At 42.4% G+C, this 19212-nt stretch overlaps 4 protein-coding genes and 1 long non-coding RNA gene across 6 annotated transcripts; 2 read left to right on the forward strand and 3 right to left on the reverse strand.

Annotated features, from left to right (window-relative positions):
• Positions 1-2287: 2287 nt before the first annotated feature.
• Positions 2288-3786, forward strand: Vps37B (vacuolar protein sorting 37B). Its single transcript, XM_017070556.4, has 2 exons — positions 2288-3080; positions 3557-3786. Exon 1 carries the CDS (start codon positions 2384-2386, stop codon positions 3023-3025), a length of 642 nt encoding a protein of 213 aa, XP_016926045.1. The 5' UTR covers positions 2288-2383; the 3' UTR covers positions 3026-3080; positions 3557-3786.
• Positions 3519-10616, reverse strand: Kat60 (Katanin 60). The gene is made up of 6 exons (XM_017070552.4): positions 10458-10616; positions 9428-9649; positions 8174-8780; positions 7823-7944; positions 4486-5045; positions 3519-4429 (listed from the first exon to the last, which is right to left on the reverse strand). The coding sequence occupies exons 1-6, from the start codon at positions 10467-10469 to the stop codon at positions 4231-4233; spliced, it is 1722 nt and encodes a 573-aa protein (XP_016926041.1). The 5' UTR covers positions 10470-10616; the 3' UTR covers positions 3519-4230.
• Positions 10617-11574: 958 nt separating this feature from the next.
• Positions 11575-12953, reverse strand: LOC139352969 (uncharacterized). 2 transcript variants are annotated; one of them, XR_011604034.1, is made up of 2 exons: positions 12828-12953; positions 11575-12770 (listed from the first exon to the last, which is right to left on the reverse strand). It is a non-coding gene; the product is annotated as an uncharacterized lncRNA (long non-coding RNA). The 2 variants fall into 2 exon arrangements; XR_011604035.1 differs by having other exon boundaries at positions 12836-12951.
• A 612-nt stretch (positions 12954-13565) lies between these two features.
• Mms19 (MMS19 nucleotide excision repair protein) lies at positions 13566-17262 on the forward strand. The gene is made up of 6 exons (XM_017070557.4): positions 13566-13743; positions 13810-14193; positions 14400-14749; positions 14808-16253; positions 16316-16738; positions 16861-17262. Exons 1-6 carry the CDS (start codon positions 13659-13661, stop codon positions 17050-17052), a joined length of 2880 nt encoding a protein of 959 aa, XP_016926046.3. The 5' UTR covers positions 13566-13658; the 3' UTR covers positions 17053-17262.
• A 615-nt stretch (positions 17263-17877) lies between these two features.
• rtp (MORN repeat-containing protein retinophilin) lies at positions 17878-19000 on the reverse strand. Its single transcript, XM_017070558.4, has 3 exons — positions 18871-19000; positions 18528-18810; positions 17878-18265 (listed from the first exon to the last, which is right to left on the reverse strand). The coding sequence occupies exons 1-3, from the start codon at positions 18896-18898 to the stop codon at positions 17998-18000; spliced, it is 579 nt and encodes a 192-aa protein (XP_016926047.2). The 5' UTR covers positions 18899-19000; the 3' UTR covers positions 17878-17997.
• Between the last annotated feature and the right edge of the window lie 212 nt (positions 19001-19212).

A 19212-nucleotide genomic window follows, 5' to 3' on the forward strand; every position in this document is an offset into this window, starting at 1 on the left:
ATTCGTATCTTTAAATTCGCATTCACAAAAAGATGTCATTCATTATAAACTGAGGGATAAAACTTAGTTTAAATTTAAGAACAATATTCTTAAAGTAATAACGTTTTGTTATTACATTGTGTTCTTAAAAGAAAAACAACAAAAAAGGAAGCTAGCCTCGGCAAGCCAAAAATTACTGCGACCTGGCAGGTCGTTCCTGTTGGAGCAATGTATATTCAGAGCTATCCGACTTTTAGAAAGTAACAAAAATATTCACAGAAATATTAAGATAATGTTACATTTCAATTTAGCAGCGTATATGTTTTACAGAAAACGAAATATAACGATTTTTTTATTTTTTGACAATAATTTTGCGATATGATATAAATACATAGTAGTCCTATTTTTATCAAATTCTGTTTCGAACTTCTGAAATGAATAAAGGCTATATACCGGAGTAGAAGAGAATGTGATCCAATGTAAACTATATTTATTTTCCTATTATTTTTCAATTATTTATCCGATTGTTCCTATGGCAGATATTTGATATAGTCGTATAAAAAGCGTTCTTAAATTATGAAAAGGTTGTTCTCAACTTAAATTTAATTTCGGAATGCAGTGTGGCCTAGCAGGTAGGGGGGTTGGGAATTCGATTTTAAAAAATTTCTCTAGAAGAGCGCAGACCGGAGATCAAGCCCACAAAACGAAACAAAATTTAAAATATTTGACAAAATTTATTTTTGTTATTTTTTCTTATTTTAAGCCTCATTAAAAATTCTTAAAATAAAAAAAATCAATACCAATTGTTCTTCATTTATAAAAATGTAATATTTGGTGTTCATTCATTTCTATGACCAAACGTTTTTAATTTAAGGACATTGTTTTTTTTATTTTTTAATTGTTTTTTGTATACTAAGTTTCTGCTTTTAACAGCTATCGTTGGGCGATATCAATTTAAGTTCAAGCAATAACAATACGAGGGTAGAAAAGCTCTTATTGGTTCATAATGCTTAATGGCAAGTAGACTTTGTAACAATTTAAAATTTGAATACAAATAAATAAAACAAGTTATGTTGATATGATATGATATGTTTATACCCTTGCAGAGGGTATTATGATTTCAGTCAAAAGTTTGCAAACAGTGAAGGAGACGTTTCCGACCCCATAAAGTATATATATTCTTGATCCGCATCACTAGACGAGTCGATCTAGCCATGTTCGAAAATATATTTTACAAAATCCCTTAATAATTACCAGCGGGTCCAGGATACCGGCAATAAAATGGGTAGCCAGTGTTGTTGATTCTCGGTGTGGGTTTGGGTTTTTGTTTAGAGGTCATCTTCTTTGAACTGCAGCCATCGTCCCTAATCTAATAATCTAACCAGTACCAAAAGTTTCTCCATTGATTACTGGTTTGTATTCGTCAAGTCTGCGTTTGTCAGTCAGTTTTCCTAAGGACCTAGAAATTGTCCACTTTTCCGTACAAACTTTGTATCTCGCCTGTGCCTGTGCCTCAGATTATTCTTAGGTTTTCGTGAAGTTCTACCTATTTCAATTAGTTTTGGTCGAGTCAAATGAAATTGAGTGAACTCAGAATTATTTTACTAACAAAAACCTCGTGGTCAGAGAAAGTATTAACGTTGGTTAACAAAGGAATTTTTACTTGCTTTATTAAAAAACCGTGATTTTTATCAAATTTAATTCGAAGTTCGTAAATATTTTGTATGCAGTTTTTTGAGTATGGGCTCCTGTTATAGGCTATTACCCATCTGCATGTTGGTAACGCTCAGAAAAGTCCTGGTTTTTCTTTCTGTTTCCATTCCCAAAAGAATACGGTTTTTGCATTGAAATGGAAGGGACGCTTGCAGCAACTTTTTTTGAATACATCAAAACAGCTTATAAGTACATAGTATGTACATTGTACATATGTATTTCGCTAATTGCTTATTTGATGGCAAGGCAAGCATATAAGTTATAAATGGTAACGCCATTATAACTTCATCAGTAGTTTGTATGAAAACACATGCATTAATCTTCAACGCAAACGAATTTTTTTATGAACTTTTGATGAATTACGAATGAATGCAGGGGTACAAATTACTATCACAAATGAAAGACAAAATCTACTTGTTCTAGAGAGCGACTTATAATATATTCTTATAATGTTGAAGCAAAGTCGCTGTTGCGAAATTTGGTCCATGCTGCAGGAACAGCCTTTGTCTGAACAGGCTATTAGCTCTATCGTGCAGTGTCAAAACTAAATCCTCGATAAAGTTTCGCAAATTAAATATTCGATACATCGTTATCACCGTGAGTGCTTAGCCCAGCTCTACTAAGTAATAGTCATTGAAATTAAAGTCGCAAAATTAAAACAGTTGGATAGTGAATAAGGGAGACGGAGAAGATGTACCAGGAATACCTTAACCAATTGCAAGCCTCCATCGCGCCGATGGGCTCCGAGGAGCTGAAGGAGCTGCTGAATAACGACGACAAGCTAGACGAGAAAGTCGACGAAGTTCTTCAGGTGCTGCGAACTCAAAAGACCAGCGTTTTCGAGGACAACCGGAGTCGAGCGGAGCGCAACATTGAGCGGGAGCCTCAAATCATCGAGCTGCGTGGTCGTCTTGCGGAGCTCTTGGAGGAGGGACGCACCCGGTGTTCGTCTGTCCAGGAAAAGCTGGCCGAGCTTAAGGAGAAATCCGGTGGTGTGGGCCCGGAAACGGCACTGGCCCTGCTGCAGACCGCCGCCTCCGAAAGCGAGGAGCAGACCGAGGAGATGGTCAAGAAGTTCAACGACAGCGATCTCGGGGTGGAGTCCTTTCTGGAGGAGTTCCTCGCCAGTCGGCGGACAATGCATCTACGTCGCCTCAAGGCCGAGAAGATGCAGGACCTCATGAGGAAACAACGCCAGGGCCCGCCAAACGCCTCTCATCCAGCCTACGGAAACGTACCCTCCAGCGGATTTTATCCCTCGGCCGGCGGGTCAGCTCCTTACCCCATTATGGGTTCCCTTATGCCCATGCCACCGCCGTCAAGACCCTACTGAGATCTCGGCCCGTGTTCGAGAGCACGAACTGCCATGGCGCATCAAGCTGCAGCAGGCGAGTTTATATTTATATATGTAGTGCGATGAACAATAGGGTGCTTTTAACAAAGAAATGTGCTTGGCCTTATCAAGCTCGCCCAAGTTTTACCCTTTACGGATAATTTAATTCCAATGTTGTTCTTTCGTCATTGCCATACAAGATAAAATAAGTGGCTGGATTATATAGTTGGAATTTCCGACAGGATCTATTTCCTGATAAGTTGACCTTTAAGTACATTTACTGAGGCTTTGAGCCCTATAACTATTTAATTAACGTAAATTCCATGAAACGAAAATGGCTGATGTATGTATAGAAAGTGCATGATTCATCCATTTGCCAACAACATCGGGAAGATTTTGCAACCATTACTTACTATATTGAAGTACCTTAAGCTTGCCTAATTTTATTGTACATTCTTTGCGGAAAGCACCCAAATAACTCACCAAACATATCTTATAGTTAAAAACTGTGTTTATTGTTTAAAATTTCAGAATCCTCACTTTAAGTACATATTGCTTCAGTTTCTTCTTCTGATTACAGTGGGTTAATTGCAAATCAGAGGGAACGTTCTGCCTGTTTTAAAACTAACATTTGAGGTGCTCTACATCTCTGCCTGCACTAAACTATGATATATGTATATGTATAAATTAAGCGAAAATTAACATTAATATTAGACAGTGAACATTTCTTGTTAAAAATAAACTTTTGAATAAAAATGAAACGGTTTGGAGTGTGCATATTATGGGAGTATGGGGCCAAGGCTAGGCGGCGATTAAAGCGATTTCTTACTGCATATAGATTGTGATTGTGGGTTAACGATTAGTTGGAAGGATTGTGCTTCATGGAGTGTGTGGGTGTTTGTTATGTATATATAAACATATTGCCTATCTCTCGACTTCGATTCAATTTCAGTGTTGCATTTGTGTTTCCTCTTTGAGAACGGTTAGTCTTTTATAATTCCAACGGCCTCTGGTTCAATGTATATATGTAAATATATAGATTGTATCGTTTTATGCAAAATGTTATATATAAAATATGTTCAACTCTTCCGTTCGGCTTGGATCGGTTCGGTTTTCACTTTAAAAGCTTAATGACTTAAGCTCGTATTTAAGGCTATTCAAAAATATATTCCTACAATTGCTAGCCATTCCCGTGGGCAACGCCATCATGACGATCCGAACTCCTTCATCCACTTCTCGTACTTGTCCAGGTCCGCGCGGGACACGCTCTTGTTGCAGCGACTCATGGCCTCGTTGAAGTCCTTGTTCGACACGGGCAGGTCCACCTCCTCAGTTGCCAACTGTCGAATTTGCTCTGGTGTAAGGCCGGCGATCTTACGACGCATCGACATCATACTGGCCTCCCTGGAAACCCGAAGAAGGGTGAGTATTTTTTAATAGAAAAATATGAATTAACCCACCTGCACACGTTTGTGATGTCGGCTCCGGAGTACCCCTTTAGCTCGTTGGCTACGTAGGTCAGATCGACACTATCATCAACCTTGACCTCGCGCAGATTGATCTTTAGCAGCGCCTCGCGGCCTTCGTCCGATGGCAGTGGGATGTAAATGCGCTTCTCCAACCGGCGCCGCAACGCCTCATCGATATCCCAGGGAAAGTTTGTAGCGGCCAGCACCATCACTACCTTGGCCTGTTCCTCTCCTCCACCCACGCCGTCCATTTGGACCAGCAGCTCCGACTTGACGCGTCGCGAGGCCTCGTGCTCCGATTCCGACCCTCTCCGCGAGCACAGGGAGTCGATCTCGTCGATGAAGATTGTGCTGGGCGCATAGAATCGCGCCATCTCAAACAACAGGCGCACCATCTTCTCCGACTCGCCGCGGTACTTGGAAGTGAGCGTGGCCGAGCTCACGTTGAAGAATGTGGTTCCGCATTCGGTTGCCACCGCTTTGGCGAGCATTGTCTTGCCTGTGCCGGGAGGTCCCACCATTAGCACACCCTTCCAGGGTCGCCGGATACCCTGGTTGTAGAAAAATAGATACAATATTGATTAATAAATCATTTTAATTTTGTTTGATACATTTTTGGGTATTTAAATGTGAGACAAAATCTTGCAAAGCAATATGTATATATTATCTTGATCAGCACCACTCAACCAGGCGATTTTTTTACTGGACTATATTATTTTAACCAATAACTTTAAAACTTTCTTGCCTGTTGAATATCATATATTTTATAAACTGCGAGCGTTTTTGACGACATTTGCTTGTATTCCATAAGATGGTTAACAGAAAACAACCCATTATTTAGACTTCAGTGATGGCTAACTAGATCTGGTTGTTTGTTTGGCCGCGTCACCTTACGCCCCCGCAAAACGCGAAATGGTTGGTACCTATGCACACTTCTGCTGGTAAAGAAATGATTTTGGGTAAAATAAAAAAATCGTAGGCTAAGACATTAGCCTATTATAATAATATTGAACATGGCTATTTTGGAGCTTTGTGGTAATACAAAACATTCGATTTTAATAAAGATTCGGATAACCCAGAATATAAATATATGTATATACAGTTGCGGCAACAAAAATAGCACCATTGCGTGGGTAGTTCTTAATTGTGATATAAAATGGCCATTTCTTGCAATATTTCCATTCTGTTTTTGGTAATAATTAGTGAAATACATGTACTTACTAAAATAACACTGATAACTGTTACAATGCGAACGGTTTTTATTACATTCGAATTTGTATGGAGAGAGAGTCAAAATAGAGCGGCAACAAAAATAGCACTATTAACAGTTCTTCTACGAAAGCTTTACTTGTTCGAAACTTTATGGAGTTTTTTCTTCTTAGATGCATTTGATATCAGTGCATTTAATTGATTTGCTAAAGTGAGTCGCAAATTTCGGTAGTTATGGGTCGTGCGAAGCATTGTTCTGTGGAAACACGAAAAACAATCAAAAAGCTCATTTTCGAAGGCAATACCTATGCCCAGGTTGGGCGAATCATCGGTTGCTCTAACAAAATGATTTGTAATGCCCTAAAATATGATACCAAACCAGAAACACGCGGGAGAAAACTTGCAATGACACCAAAAATGGTAACGCGCCTGGTGCGCGAAAGTAAGAAGGACCCTTTTAAGCCGGCTAGCGAGCTTAAAAAGGATCTAAACATATCAGCAGCTATTACAACTGTTAGATCCTGTTTACGTGACAACAAATTATACGCACGCAGTCCAAGAAAAGTACCGTTATTGACTAAAAAGAACATCGCAAAAAGAATTAAGTTTGCAAATCAGTACGTAAATTGGTCCCAAGAAAAGTGGCGGAACATATTGTGGTCTGATGAGAGCAAGATTGTTTTATTTGGTGGAAAAGGGTCTCGGTCTTACGTTAGACGACCTCCCAATACAGAATATAACCCCCGCTTCACTTGCAAAACAATTAAACATGGAGGGTCCAGCATCATGGTGTGGGGTTGCTTTTCGTATTACGGAGTCGGCCCAATACATTGGATAAGACCTATCATGGATCAAAATGTCTACGTCGATATATTGGAAACAGTTATGCTACCATACGCGGAGTACAAAATGCCTTTGCTTTGGGTCTTCCAACAGGATAATGACCCAAAGCATACGAGCAGGAAAGCTCGATCCTGGTTTGAGACCAACCGTGTCAACGTCTTGGAGTGGCCGGCACAGTCGCCAGACTTGAACCCGATAGAAAATCTTTGGAGTGACGTTAAAAAAGATGTTTCTAAGGCAAAGCCCAAAAATAATATGGACCTCTGGGCCACTGTGCAGGTGTCGTGGAAAAATATACCCAAGGAAAGATGTCAGGGTCTGGTGGACTCCATGCCAAGACGATGTGCTGCTGTCCTTGCAGCTAAAGGCTTCACAACAAAATATTAATTTTTAAGGACACTATCACGCATATTTCTGGATAATTTTTTTTTTGATATTGTTGTATTTTTAAGTTTTTCACTCATTTTTCAATTTTGGTGCTATTTTTGTTGCCGACCAAATTTCCTTAAAATTTCGTATTTTTGTGAAATACTTTCGAGTAAAGTATCAAATGCATACAATTGCCTTCAATTTCATAAGTAATATGTTATAGTAATAAAATAAGTGGTTACCCACTCGCTTAAGCCATTATTCTTAATAAAATTTCGATTTAAAGCCAAGCTTATGTCATGGTGCTATTATTTTTGCCGCAGCTGTATGTACATATACATGAATGTATGCAATTTGTCGAAACAATTCACTTGCCTATATCGATTCATAAGTTGTCTCTCTAATTCAGTATAACAAACCAAAAATAATTACTTTTTAAAGTCGAATAACTTTATACTATATGTGTTTCTGATCCCAAGAAAGTATTTTTTGTATTTCTAAGTCCAAAATGGTTATTCATCTCGGCATTGATAATATAAACATGTTTGTTTGACAGTCCCATTATGGATTGATACAAATTTGACCTCACACATATGCGAATAAGATAACAAACGTACAAAATAATTCATAATCAACTTAATTTTAACAATGAAAACTTTCAGGCCCTGCAGTCTGTATAGATTGACAAAAGCCTTGCAAACTGACAGTGATATAAAATTAGCACCTAGTTAAGAGTGATAGAGCTGTGAGACGCTGCATTTCGTGGCAACAGTTGATCAAATATACGGGGCCCTGAGCCCAGCAAACGCAGCACTGAAATAAAGCGCGTTTGTTGACCCAACACCGGCCGTAGATAAGCCTTCGGCAAAATGTGATTCAGAGCAAACAAACAACGGGGGTGACGCACCTTGAAGTAGTCCGGCATGAGCATGGGCAGCACGACGGCCTCCTCCAGCAGCCGCTTGGCGTCGTGTAGGTCGGCAATGTCGCTCCAGCGCACTTTAGGATCCTTTTGAAGAATATCACGTTCTGGAAAGAGAGAGTTGGTTATCTGAATTGGGGTCTCTCATTATTATTGTGTGAGAATGGACATCTTAATTCACGGTTAAACGTTCTACCAGTTTTTAGCCGCGCATTTTTGATTAATTTAATTTAGTTCAATTTATCTTTAGAAATAGAACTTTATTCACAAAAGACTTTCCTTTCCAAATCAAGAATCTATATACTTCATAGGGTAGAACAAGCTTCATGAACTTACCAAGAATGTCGACTAGCTCTGCTTCTATGTGATTGTTGGGCTGGAACTTGCGTTCCTCCTCCTGGGCGGCCTGCTGGTCGCCACTCTCTCCCTCGCCACCAGCTCCTCCACCATTGCTGCCTGCAGCGGTGGAGTCGTCGTCCCTAGCCTCGTTGTTGTTCGACGTGGACAGCTTTCGTCCGCCAGCCCGTCCGTTGGTCATGCGTGCTCCACTGTTCGGTGCTGCGGCCGACGTCGAGTTTCGGGAGTTGCGTGTCGAGGCAGGACCGTTCCGGGCAGTGCTCTGTGGGATTGTGCTGCTGGGGCGGCTGTTCTGAGAGGCCGGAGCAGTGCGGCGGTTGTTCGGTGCGGCGCGTCGGCCCACGGCCTGTGTGGTGGGTGGTGGTTTCGGAGGACCCCACACATCGGGATCCTTTGGCGGGGGCGTCCAAATGTCGGGGTCCGGCTTAAACCAGGCGGATGGGTCTTTGCTGCTGGTGCTCTCTTCGCTGAGCTGGTGGCGAAGCTTGTGGGCGAATTTGGTGCTCTGCAGGTCCAGCGAGATGTCTTGTAGTGTTCGCTGGATGGCCTTGATCTTCGCGTGCTCCTGACTTATCTGCTGGTTGATCTGTGAATTGATAACAAGTAAGTAAAATGTGGGAGTGATAATATACTTTATGTACACTAACTGGTTGGTACTTATTAATTTAAATTAAAAAAATGCAAATTAAATATGTAGAGATTACAAAAAAGTGAGTATGTAAATTAACGATAACCGTCTTGCAGTTTTGACAAACTTTTCTTGCAAGACTGTTTAGAGTCTGACAATTTTTAAGACAAGTTACGCATACCGGGTATCTATTAAAGTTGAAAAATTTCACTGAAGCGTTCTTTATTATTATGTTAATAGAGACTTCAAATTAGAAAGCTTCGAGATAATGACATCTAAGCCTGTTCATTAAAAGATTATGTGCCTGCTTTCTTATTTAAGATCTATGTAAGCACGTCTCGCTAGAATTTGGTGATAAAGAGATTATCTTAGTACGTTTTTTATTTTGACTACTTGAATTTCGGTTATACCCACTTATCTTAACAAATTGATTATACAATGTTTCATGGGGTATACAATTATACCATCGTTTATGAAGAATCGAGTCGATTACTTATAGCTTTGACCATATGGAGTGACTAAGTGCTATTGTCCGTCCTCATGACAAATTTCCCACTCTCTAAAGTGGCAGGTATTCAAAAGGATGCTGATGGAGTTCATCTTACCATGCTCCACTTGCCCTTGCGCAGCGGATCCGCAGTGGCCTTGAGCTGGCGGGCGAGCAGCCCCTGGAGGCCCTCGTAGTAGATGCAGGCCGAGTCGTAGTTGCCCGTCAGAGCCATGTCCCGCGCTAATTTGGCATTCTCGCATATTTCTTCGATCGTAGTCTTGGCCATTACGGTCATTCCTACGCAAGTGGTTGTCTTTTGCTTGCCACCTCGCAGTAACTGGCGGTCAGAATCGGAAGATCGGAACAGGTTGTCGTCATTGTGGCCAAAAACGAGAGACAGAGATTAGTTCCACTTAAAGCGCTCGAGTGCGTGAGTTTCTCCGAGTGTTTCGGGTGTTTCAGGTGGGAGGGGGAACAATAGAACGGAAGCGAATTCGTCACTCGCTCGCCTTGCAGGTGGGAAAAGGAAAGTGAGCCCCGAGAACGAAAAGCCCCCAGTGGGCAAGTCAGGCGACAATTGCAAATAATAGGAGATACCAGTGGCAACGACCCAAGTGCGTTGCTAATTATAAATTATAAGGCGCACAGCCGCCGAGCAGCCACCAAATTTAAACGCAATGCGCTCCCATTTTCAATTCCGCTTCCAAGGCGGGACGTGGGCCAAAATGCCGATTGGAAAATGTATTAAATTATTTTGAGCCAAATAAGGAGCCTGACCTTGTTGGCTTTGAATAATTCTTTCAACTCGAATCGTCGTATGCAAAAAAAACACAAAATAAATAAAACAACAACAAAGTTAACGCTCGCACACACGCACACAGAGCTCAGGTTTCAGCGGCACGCACGCACACAGACACACGGGCGCACAATGGGGCGAATTAATGCGATTTAAATAGACTTCGAGTTAATTGCAAGCCTTTGGAGATGCGGACTGCACTTGCATTCGGCACTCGACCACATTTTCGTTTCTTTTTTTATTTCCAGCTACGTGGGGGCGTCTGCAGCTGCAGCAACAACAACGGTGACGTCTCGCAGCCGCAGCCAGAACAGCAACAACTGTGCGAACCGCTCGGCGGGCGACTTACGGTTATGGACATTAGTGTACTAGCTTTGTTACGCGGCGTTCCAAGCGCAAAAATAATGCGAAACTTATTTAGTTTAGATTTGAAGGCGCTGCGGTAGCTAAAATAAACTGCTGCGCTGCTGTGTTTGTAATACTAGTGATGTGCGTGGGCTGGTGATGGGCGGGTCATCGATATATCGGCCCGGCCACTTGGCCACCCTGTTGCGTTTGGGGCGTGCAACAGTCGGCGGCTATCGATACTTTTCAGGGCTGCTGAGTATGAAATAAATTATTCGAATATTCCCAAACTGTAAAATTTTGGGTAGGCGTTGCGTACGAATTCGGTTTTCAAAAATTTCAGCAACAACAATAGTTGAAAACGGGACAACCAATTTTAGGCTCTGTATAATTCAAGTATTACCAGTACTCATTATAAACCAGAATAAAAATAGTATATATAGTTATGTTTACCTTATTAATAATTATAAAACCATTAACAAGGAAAAATGAAATTATATTTGTTTTTGGTTCTGAAATGTTTACAGTTAATCACAGCTGCTTGAAACATTCCCTCTTTTGTTGAAATTTTCTGGTATTTGACGAGTTTAATTATGTATATAGAAAGATATTAGAGTGTCATTCTAAACTTTTGTTTCGGACTGTTATCATGTGCCTCTGAAGATGTAAGTTTTGTGTAAAAGTCTTTGTGCAGTGGGTACACTTGAACGGTCTTTCTCCTTTATGTGGTTGCAGGACTGTTCTCATGTGCCTCTGAAGATGTGAGTTTTGTGTGAAAGTCTTTGAACAGTGGGTACACTTGAACGGTCTTTCTCCTTTATGCGGTTGCAGGACTGTTCTCATGTGCCTCTGAAGATGTCCGTTTTGTGTGAAAGTCTTTGAGCAGTGGGTACACTTGAACGGTCTTTCTCCTGTTTGCGATTGCAGGACTGTTCTCATGTGCCTCTGAAGATGTGAGTTTTGTGTAAAAGCCTTTGAGCAGTGGGTACACTTGAACGGTTTTTCTCCTGTATGCGATCGCAGGTGTGTTTCAAGTATTGATTTATGAAAAAAAGACTCTACGCAATAAGTACATTTGAACGGATTATCCCCTGTGTGCGTTCCCAAGTGGCGCTGAAGACTTGACTTCTTTGAAAAATGTTTAGGACAATAATTGCAACTGTGACGCTTTTTGACTCTTTTTCCCTTACTTTTAAAAGTAGCAGGCTCTTGGTACTGGTCGACACCACAATCATCTTCTCGTAAATCATTATCCGGCACATCGATCGAGGTCAGTACTTCCTCGTCAAACACACATTCTTCAGGTGGCTCGTCCTTAACTTCGCCTTGGCCTCCGTTCGATTCCAAGTTTCCTTTCAAACAATTTAGTTTTCCTTTCTTGACTTGGCGGACAGTTTGTCCACCAGTTCGTTGATGGAAGCCAGCGCCATAGTCACCATCCACTTGTAAATCATTAGCCATCACCTCGATCCCTTCATGATCGTTGCCGTTTAACAAAGTCAGTATTTCTTCGGCAAACTTCAAACTTTCTTCTTCAAGTGGGTTGTCATTCAATTGGCATTGTTTTCTAAGAGTTCTCAAGTGTCTTTCAAAATGTGAATGCAGTGAAATTTTCCTTGAGCAGTGGGAACACTTGAACGGTTCCTCTTCCGTATGGGATCGCTGGTGTGTCTTAAGTATCGATTTCCGTACAAAAGACAGACCGCAAGAGGTGCATTTTAACAGTTGACCTTTTGTGTGGTCTCGCAAATTACGCTGATGACATGGTCCTTTTGAAAAGGTTTCAGTATGCTTTTTAATTCTATTCACCGTAATATTATTATAAGTAGCAGGCCCATGGTTGAGGTCCACACCACAATCATCATCTCGTAATCCACTATCCGGCACATTGATCTGTGCTTGAACGTTGTCTCTAAAAGAGGTCAGCTCTTCTTCAGGTGATTCGTCCTTAACTTGGCCTTGGTCTCCGTGCGATTTTATGCTTCCTTTCAAACAATTTAGGTTTCCTTTCCTGACTTGGCGGACTGTTTGTCCACCAGTTCGTTGAGTTTTTTTAGCGTTGGAAACGTTACTCCTACAGTCCGATGCCTTTTCAAATTCATTCTCAAGTAAGCTATCTTGAAGTGAGCTTTGTATGTGGGAGTGTGTATGGCTCCTATTTAGAGTGCAAGTGAAAAGCGCCACGGGAAATGCTTCCTCTTTCTTGATATTCTTGTCGGTGCGTACAGAATTCACCGTGGAATCTTTACGTCCTCTCATTTTCATCTCTTAAAATTCCACGTTTACGCTGGTTCCCAAACATACGAAACTCGTTGTTCTGAAAGTGTATAATATTACTACCGGTGTCTACTATAAGTTAAAGCTCCTTTCTTACGGTTGTACCTCGTCAATTGTACAAACAAACAAATTGTTTTAGAAGCAGCTTGCGTATTTCCAAAATTGCCTTTAGAGATGTGTAAATGTTTGAAACTCACCCCCGATAATATCGAATACGTTTAAATAGATAGGGTGTTCCCGAAAGTACAGACAGACGTCTTATGCAACAGCGACTTTTTTTCCATAGGTAGTACATGTGTTATAAAGAAGACGAAAAAGTGTCGCTACAAATCGCTTATTAATTATAAATAATAATAATTATTATTATTATTATAAAGAAAGGTCAAAAACGACAAGTACAGAAGTCATCTATTCTGTACTTGTCGTTTTTGGCCTTTCTTTGGAAGTAAGTTTGTACAGTGATAGTAAAAAGTAAGTCCGAGATGATATTTTCATATGTTATTTTCAAATAAATCACTTATCCGAACATTAAATTAAAGGCCTTTTACTTTTAAAACACAAATGAACATCATATCAAATAATTATTCTTTTCACCTAGGCTTGCTTACCACTAATTCTTTAAAATTACCGAAATATGAAATTAATTGTAAAATACATAAATACAAATAAATGTTTTCCAAATTTCCAGTTAATAAAATCAAGGATTATATTTAGGTACACTCCAACGCTTAGGGCTTTGGTATCTCCAACTTATAGCTATATTTACCGCTAAGGCCTAAGCGACATCTGCACAAGTAACAAGTCTGGCAACGCTGAGCTATAGATAAGGCTAGTACGCCGAGTCATCGGTTATCGGTTCTTAACATTTCGGCTTAACGTGCTTAAACACATATTAAATTTAGAAACCACGCAAGCGACGGCGCCCGAAATGACAACGCCCACGCGCGCCACCCTGGAGAAGGCTCTTAAGAGCGACCAGAAGCTGCTGAAGGCCGCAACCCAGATAGCCAAGGGCAGGTTCCCACCCGCATCGCCAACAGATCGAACATTCTCACTGAGATTTCCTTTGTTTTCTCCAGATTTGTCCTCCAAGACGTATGACATATCCGCCTTGGCCGAGGAACTGGGCTTCGCCCTATCCTCACCGGACACGGAGGAGCGGGTGGCCGGAACCAACCTGCTGTCCGCCGTGCTGGTCGCCCTGCCTCAGGATCTGCTCGACGAGCGCCAGCTGGAGTTCCTCAGCACCTTCTACATGGATCGACTGCGCGACCATCACAATGTAATGCCGGCCATCATCGACGGCATTGACGCCATGGTCCACATGAAAGCTCTGCCGCGCCCCCTGGTTCCCCAGATCCTGCAGTCCTTCTTCGAGTACACAACCTGCCAGTCGCAGACGCGGGGCGACCGCACCAAGCTGTTCCACATCTTCCAGTACCTGACGATCAACTTTAAAGAGGGTGAGCATCGGTTACTTCGGGAAATTATTTTTGTCTGTTTCCTACAGACTTGGGTGATCTTACCATAATTTGCCGTCACATATTTGATAGTTTTGAGGTTTTTATCAAAAAATCAGGCAACAAATTAATCAAATGGATCTAAGTTTAAGTTTAGGTTTAAGATTTCAGAATTAATGGATTAAAAAACCATTTATTATTCTGTATAGAGCTCCAGACGATGGCCGGTGATTTTGTCTACGGCCTGATCAATTCTATCGACGGCGAGCGTGACCCCCGCAACCTTGACATCATTTTCACCTTCATGCCCGAGTTCTTATCCACGTATCCGCTGCTGCATTTGTCCGAAGAGATGTTCGAGATCTTTGCATGCTACTTTCCTATCGACTTTAATCCCAGCAAGGCGGATCCGGAGGCAATAACCCGCGATGAATTGGCCGTAAAGCTGACTAACTGTCTGGTGGCCAACAACGAGTTCGCAGAGGGCACAGTGGTGTTGGCCATAGAAAAGCTGGAGAGCGAGTTGCTGGTAGCCAAACTGGACTCCATAGAATTGCTGGCAAGATAAATGTAGACCTTAAAACTCGTGCCCTTACTAATTTCTATTTTTGGAACAGCACCAAGCTGCCTTGAAATTCCCACCCTCAGTTTTGGAGCCGCATTTCGATCAGATTTGGCAGGCTCTGAAAACAGAGACCTTTCCCGGAAATGACAACGAGGAAATCCTGAAGGCCTCCCTAAAGGCATTGTCTGCGCTCCTAGAGAGAGCGTCCCACTTACCCGATATCAGCCATAGCTACCAGAGCTCTATCCTGGGCGTAATCCTGCCACACCTCAGCGATGTCAATCAACGCCTTTTTCATCCTGCCACCGGGATCGCCTTGGTGTGTGTGGCGGGAGACGCGCCCTACGCGGCGGACAAGATCCTTAACAGTTTTCTGCTTAAGTTGCAGGCCACAGAAGCAGGGTCTGAACAGCGAATCAAGATCTATCACATAGTTAGCCAGGTGTATAAACTGTCTGCATTGCGCGATTCTCTTCAGAAACTGGACGCTAAGATATGTGAGTCCCTGCAAGACGATGTGATTGCCTCTTTAAGACTTATCGAACAGGAAGATTTCGATCCCAAGCAGGAGGACTTGGAGCTTCAGAAGGCGGCGCTTTCTGTGCTTAACGAAAGTGCTCCAGTTCTCAGCGAGAAACAACGCGCATTAGTCTATAAGGCGCTAGTTCAGCTCATTAGTCATCCGTCCATCGACCTGGATTTCACCACACTTACGGTCAGTCTCGGAGCTCTGCAGCCGGTGGAAGTGCAGTCAAACTTTATCGACGTCTGCGTGCGAAACTTCGAAATCTTTTCCAACTTTGTCAAGCGGAAGATATACACCAATCTGTTGCCCCTCCTGCCTCAAATGGCGTTTACTCAACGCATTTTAGATTTGGTTATGACACAGTCGTTCAAGGACACAACCGCGGACCCCATTCGCTTGCTGGCTCTAGAAGCGTTGAACAAACTGCTGCTCCTGGAGGATCAGCGCTTCGTCGTCGATTTGCAGCAGGAGTCCAATTTGCTGCACAAGCTCATTGAGTTGGGCCAACACACGGAGGGTCTGTCACTGCAGTCTTTGGAGCAGATTGCGGGAGCATTAAGTCGTATCACCCAGCAGCTGCCCCTCTCAGAACAAAGTGCGATAGTTAGCGAATACCTTCCCCAACTCAACCTAAATCAGTCTGCGGATTTGTACATTACCAAGGGGTTGCTCGGCTATCTGCATAAGGATATCACTCTGGATGATCACTTTGAGCGGCTTCTATCCGATTTAACACAGCTCTCCCTAAACTCGGAAAATGAACAGTTGCGCGTGATCGCTCACCACCTGCTTTGCAGCATGGTCAACAAGATGGAGAGCAATCCAGCCAACTTGGGAAAGGTCAAGAAAATCACGGATCAGCTTAAGGCGGCTATCAAGAAGGGTGATGTGCGGGCAGTGGAGATTCTGGCCTGGGTGGCGAAAGGATTAGTGGTCGCGGGATTCGATGAGGCTGCTGATATTGTTGGTGATGTACGTACTGATAAATTAGTATTTTAATTCGCTAGCTACAATAACATTGTATTCTTTATCAGCTTTCTGATCTGCTAAAGCATCCTACTTTGAGCACTGCCGCAGCCTTGGGATTCGACATCATTGCCGCCGAATACCCGGAACTGGATTTGCCCGTGGTTAAGTTCCTCTACAAGCAGAAGCTCTTCCACACAGTCATGGGGAAGATGGGCAGTAAGCTTGCCAACTACTGTGTGCACCACCTGAAAGCGTTCGTTTACGTACTGAAAGCCACACCACAGGCCGTGATCAAGCTAAACATAGAACAGCTAGGACCGTTGCTCTTCAAGAGCCTAGAGGAGCACAACGAGGCGCAGTCGCTGTGCATCGCACTCGGCATTTGTGAAAAATTTGTGGCGCAGCAGGACGCATACTTCCAGGCGCACTTGGCCCACCTTATACCCAGCTGCCTGGAGCTATCAAAATACAAGGCCCAGCACACTATGGTAAATGACTTTAATGATTTAAAGGCTTCTGTAAACCTAATAAGTCTTGAAACTAATTCTTTGCTTTTGGGAAAAATTAGCTAAAATCAGAATTACCTAAAAGTTTATTTTATTTCTTACAGCAAGTTCGTATTGCGGCGTTGCAGTTGCTCTATGATATTACCAAGTATCCCACCTTCGTCCTGTTGCCCCACAAAGTGGATGTTACATTGGCCCTTGCCGCCGCCTTGGATGATCCCAAGAGACTGGTGCGGAACACAGCGGTCAAGGCCAGGAATGCCTGGTACCTGGTCGGAGCACCTAGTGGGAACTAGCCAAGGAACATTACCATTCTTGTTAATACTTTAAAGCCAATAAGCGAACGCACAAATTTTAGGATCTACATTCATAATTTTGTTGTTTTTTCTGTTAAGGTTTAAAGTCAATAGCAGAGGCGGTATCACCTTTTGAAAGATTCTAGGCATATAAGGCTTAGAGATGTTATATTAATAATCGTGATATTACATCCGTTTCTTTTTAATCGATACAGCCGCCTTTCAGTAATTTTTTATTCACACACTGCATTTTTCGTGCCTATTAGGGCGGCTTACATTCGTATGGAAATGTTTAAGGTCCCAATTTCACCCGCCTTAATGCATGGCAACAGAAATTGGCCGATATCCAATAGTTGGGAAAGCGATAGATTTTCTGTAAACAGTCTAAATCTAAATCACTAAAGAGTTTAAAATTTTAAAAACATTCTTTAATTTTTTGAAACAATTTTATTTTAATTCTTTTAAAATCCAGCAATGAAAGAAAATAAAGTTGACTGATGACTTTGTTACCGATCAACGATTATAAATGAACTGATAATTATCAGTAGAGAATCATTTTAAGCCTCATTAACAGTTGCTTTTCATTACTCTTTTAATTTTATTTCAAGTTCAAAAAGCAGGAGTTATCGCACTTAGAAAGGTGTATGTGTAAAATCTGACATTTTTGGAATGACATTGCATACAGCTAAGCAAATCGGTAGATTGCACTTACATTAAAATCATTTGGCGAAAGACGATTGTGGGCAAGCTAGCCACATTCCATAGCATGTATTGATGTGGGTAAAATTAATATTCTTGTTAATATTTAAAACAAGTGAGCAAGTTCACCTAATTTTTTGTTTATTTAGGTGTTTGATTAAATCAATTCGAGCTGTCCCCAGATTATTTTCAGCTTCTAAAGGATTTCGGTCTTTTGTGTTCACCAATATTAACGGATGGCTCTGTTCAGTAGGGGTGCTCGCACTGGGAACGGGCCATAAGAGCGCACTTCTGAGCCCGCTGCACTACCTCGGGACATCGACGCCGTCTCATAAAGCGGCAGTCCTGGAAAAATCCTTCGTTCCTGGGAAAGCCGTGCGTGAAGTCCTGGAATGTCAGAAGTCCAAGGCCCCAGATCTTGCCGCCACGAAACTCCCCCTCGTACTTCATGCCATCAGCGCGCCAGAAGATTCCATTGCCATGGAACCAGCCCTGATGGAACTCGCCTTCGTATCTGGCTTGGAGATAGACTAAAATTAATACCATTTTAAATTACTTTCCACAAGGACGCAAACCAATGTTCAAGTGATGTGAAAACTAAACCATTTGAATCTGTTTTTTCTGCGCCTTACCGAAATTTGTACAAATCGTTAAGAATCATTAAATTTTTGGTGTAATCCCAAAGTGCAGAATAAAACAGAATCGTTGGATTTGAATAAATCAAATGACCGAAGTATTTTCTGAAGGTTTGCATCCTTACTATTATCCGAACTAACTTTGCGCCATCCGCAAACCAGAGACAGCCGACTCCCTGACTAAGACCCTCCTGGAACTGGCCGTCGTAGCGGGTGCCATCGGCAAACTGCAGGTGTCCGATGCCGTGCTTCTGGCCCCGCTGGTTCCACTCGCCGATGTAGCGACTGGCGTCCTCGTACCGCCATCCTCCCACTTTCACCGCCCCGGCGCTGTGCTGGCCTTGGCCACCTTGGTGGTGTCCATGCTGACCCTGCTGGTGGTGCTGGTTCTCGATCCGGGCCGTGGTTACGCCCACGCTGCTCACTGGAAAGTGTGGATGGTACGCAATTAAGGGTCTGCATCCTTCGTCCTGGTCTCACCTACTGTCATCATCGTAGTCGTCCATGGCCATTGCTCCGTTCACCGCCGCCGATGCGCTTCAAGCTGCTACTGAGCTCCGCTCTGCACCAGAAACCCACACTTTGTGTGGCTTCCAATGGGGCGACGGCCCTGGTCTAAATCTAATTAGCATACTGCACTTCTGCACAGTGGGATTGGGCTTTAAAATCAATGCCAGATCACCAAAAATGAAAAAAGTTAGCTGGTGAAGCGAATATTCTAACTATTTCCTGGCGTCTGAATTGGCTTTTACAAAACGAACATCTTTTTGTTATACGTATGATTGAATATTTCCTCTTTTTTGTCCCACTGTTCCATGACCAACTG

This window comes from Drosophila suzukii, chromosome 3 (genome assembly GCF_043229965.1).
Source record: "Drosophila suzukii chromosome 3, CBGP_Dsuzu_IsoJpt1.0, whole genome shotgun sequence".
Taxonomy (NCBI): domain Eukaryota; kingdom Metazoa; phylum Arthropoda; class Insecta; order Diptera; family Drosophilidae; genus Drosophila; species Drosophila suzukii.

Coding starts and splice junctions, on each gene's coding strand:
- Vps37B (XM_017070556.4), top strand. CDS start 2,384: ATGTACCAGGAATACCTTAACCAATTGCAAGCCTCCATCGCGCCGATG.
- Kat60 (XM_017070552.4), bottom strand. Junction 7,945..8,173: donor AGAGCTAGTCGACATTCTTG/GTAAGTTCATGA, acceptor CTCTCTTTCCAG/AACGTGATATTCTTCAAAAG. Junction 4,430..4,485: donor GACATCACAAACGTGTGCAG/GTGGGTTAATTC, acceptor TCGGGTTTCCAG/GGAGGCCAGTATGATGTCGA.
- Mms19 (XM_017070557.4), top strand. CDS start 13,659: ATGACAACGCCCACGCGCGCCACCCTGGAGAAGGCTCTTAAGAGCGAC. Junction 14,194..14,399: donor GACGATCAACTTTAAAGAGG/GTGAGCATCGGT, acceptor TATTCTGTATAG/AGCTCCAGACGATGGCCGGT. Junction 16,739..16,860: donor ACAAGGCCCAGCACACTATG/GTAAATGACTTT, acceptor TATTTCTTACAG/CAAGTTCGTATTGCGGCGTT.
- rtp (XM_017070558.4), bottom strand. CDS start 18,898: ATGGCCATGGACGACTACGATGATGACA. Junction 18,811..18,870: donor GGACGACTACGATGATGACA/GTAGGTGAGACC, acceptor CACACTTTCCAG/TGAGCAGCGTGGGCGTAACC. Junction 18,266..18,527: donor TGGTTTGCGGATGGCGCAAA/GTTAGTTCGGAT, acceptor TCTCCAAGCCAG/ATACGAAGGCGAGTTCCATC.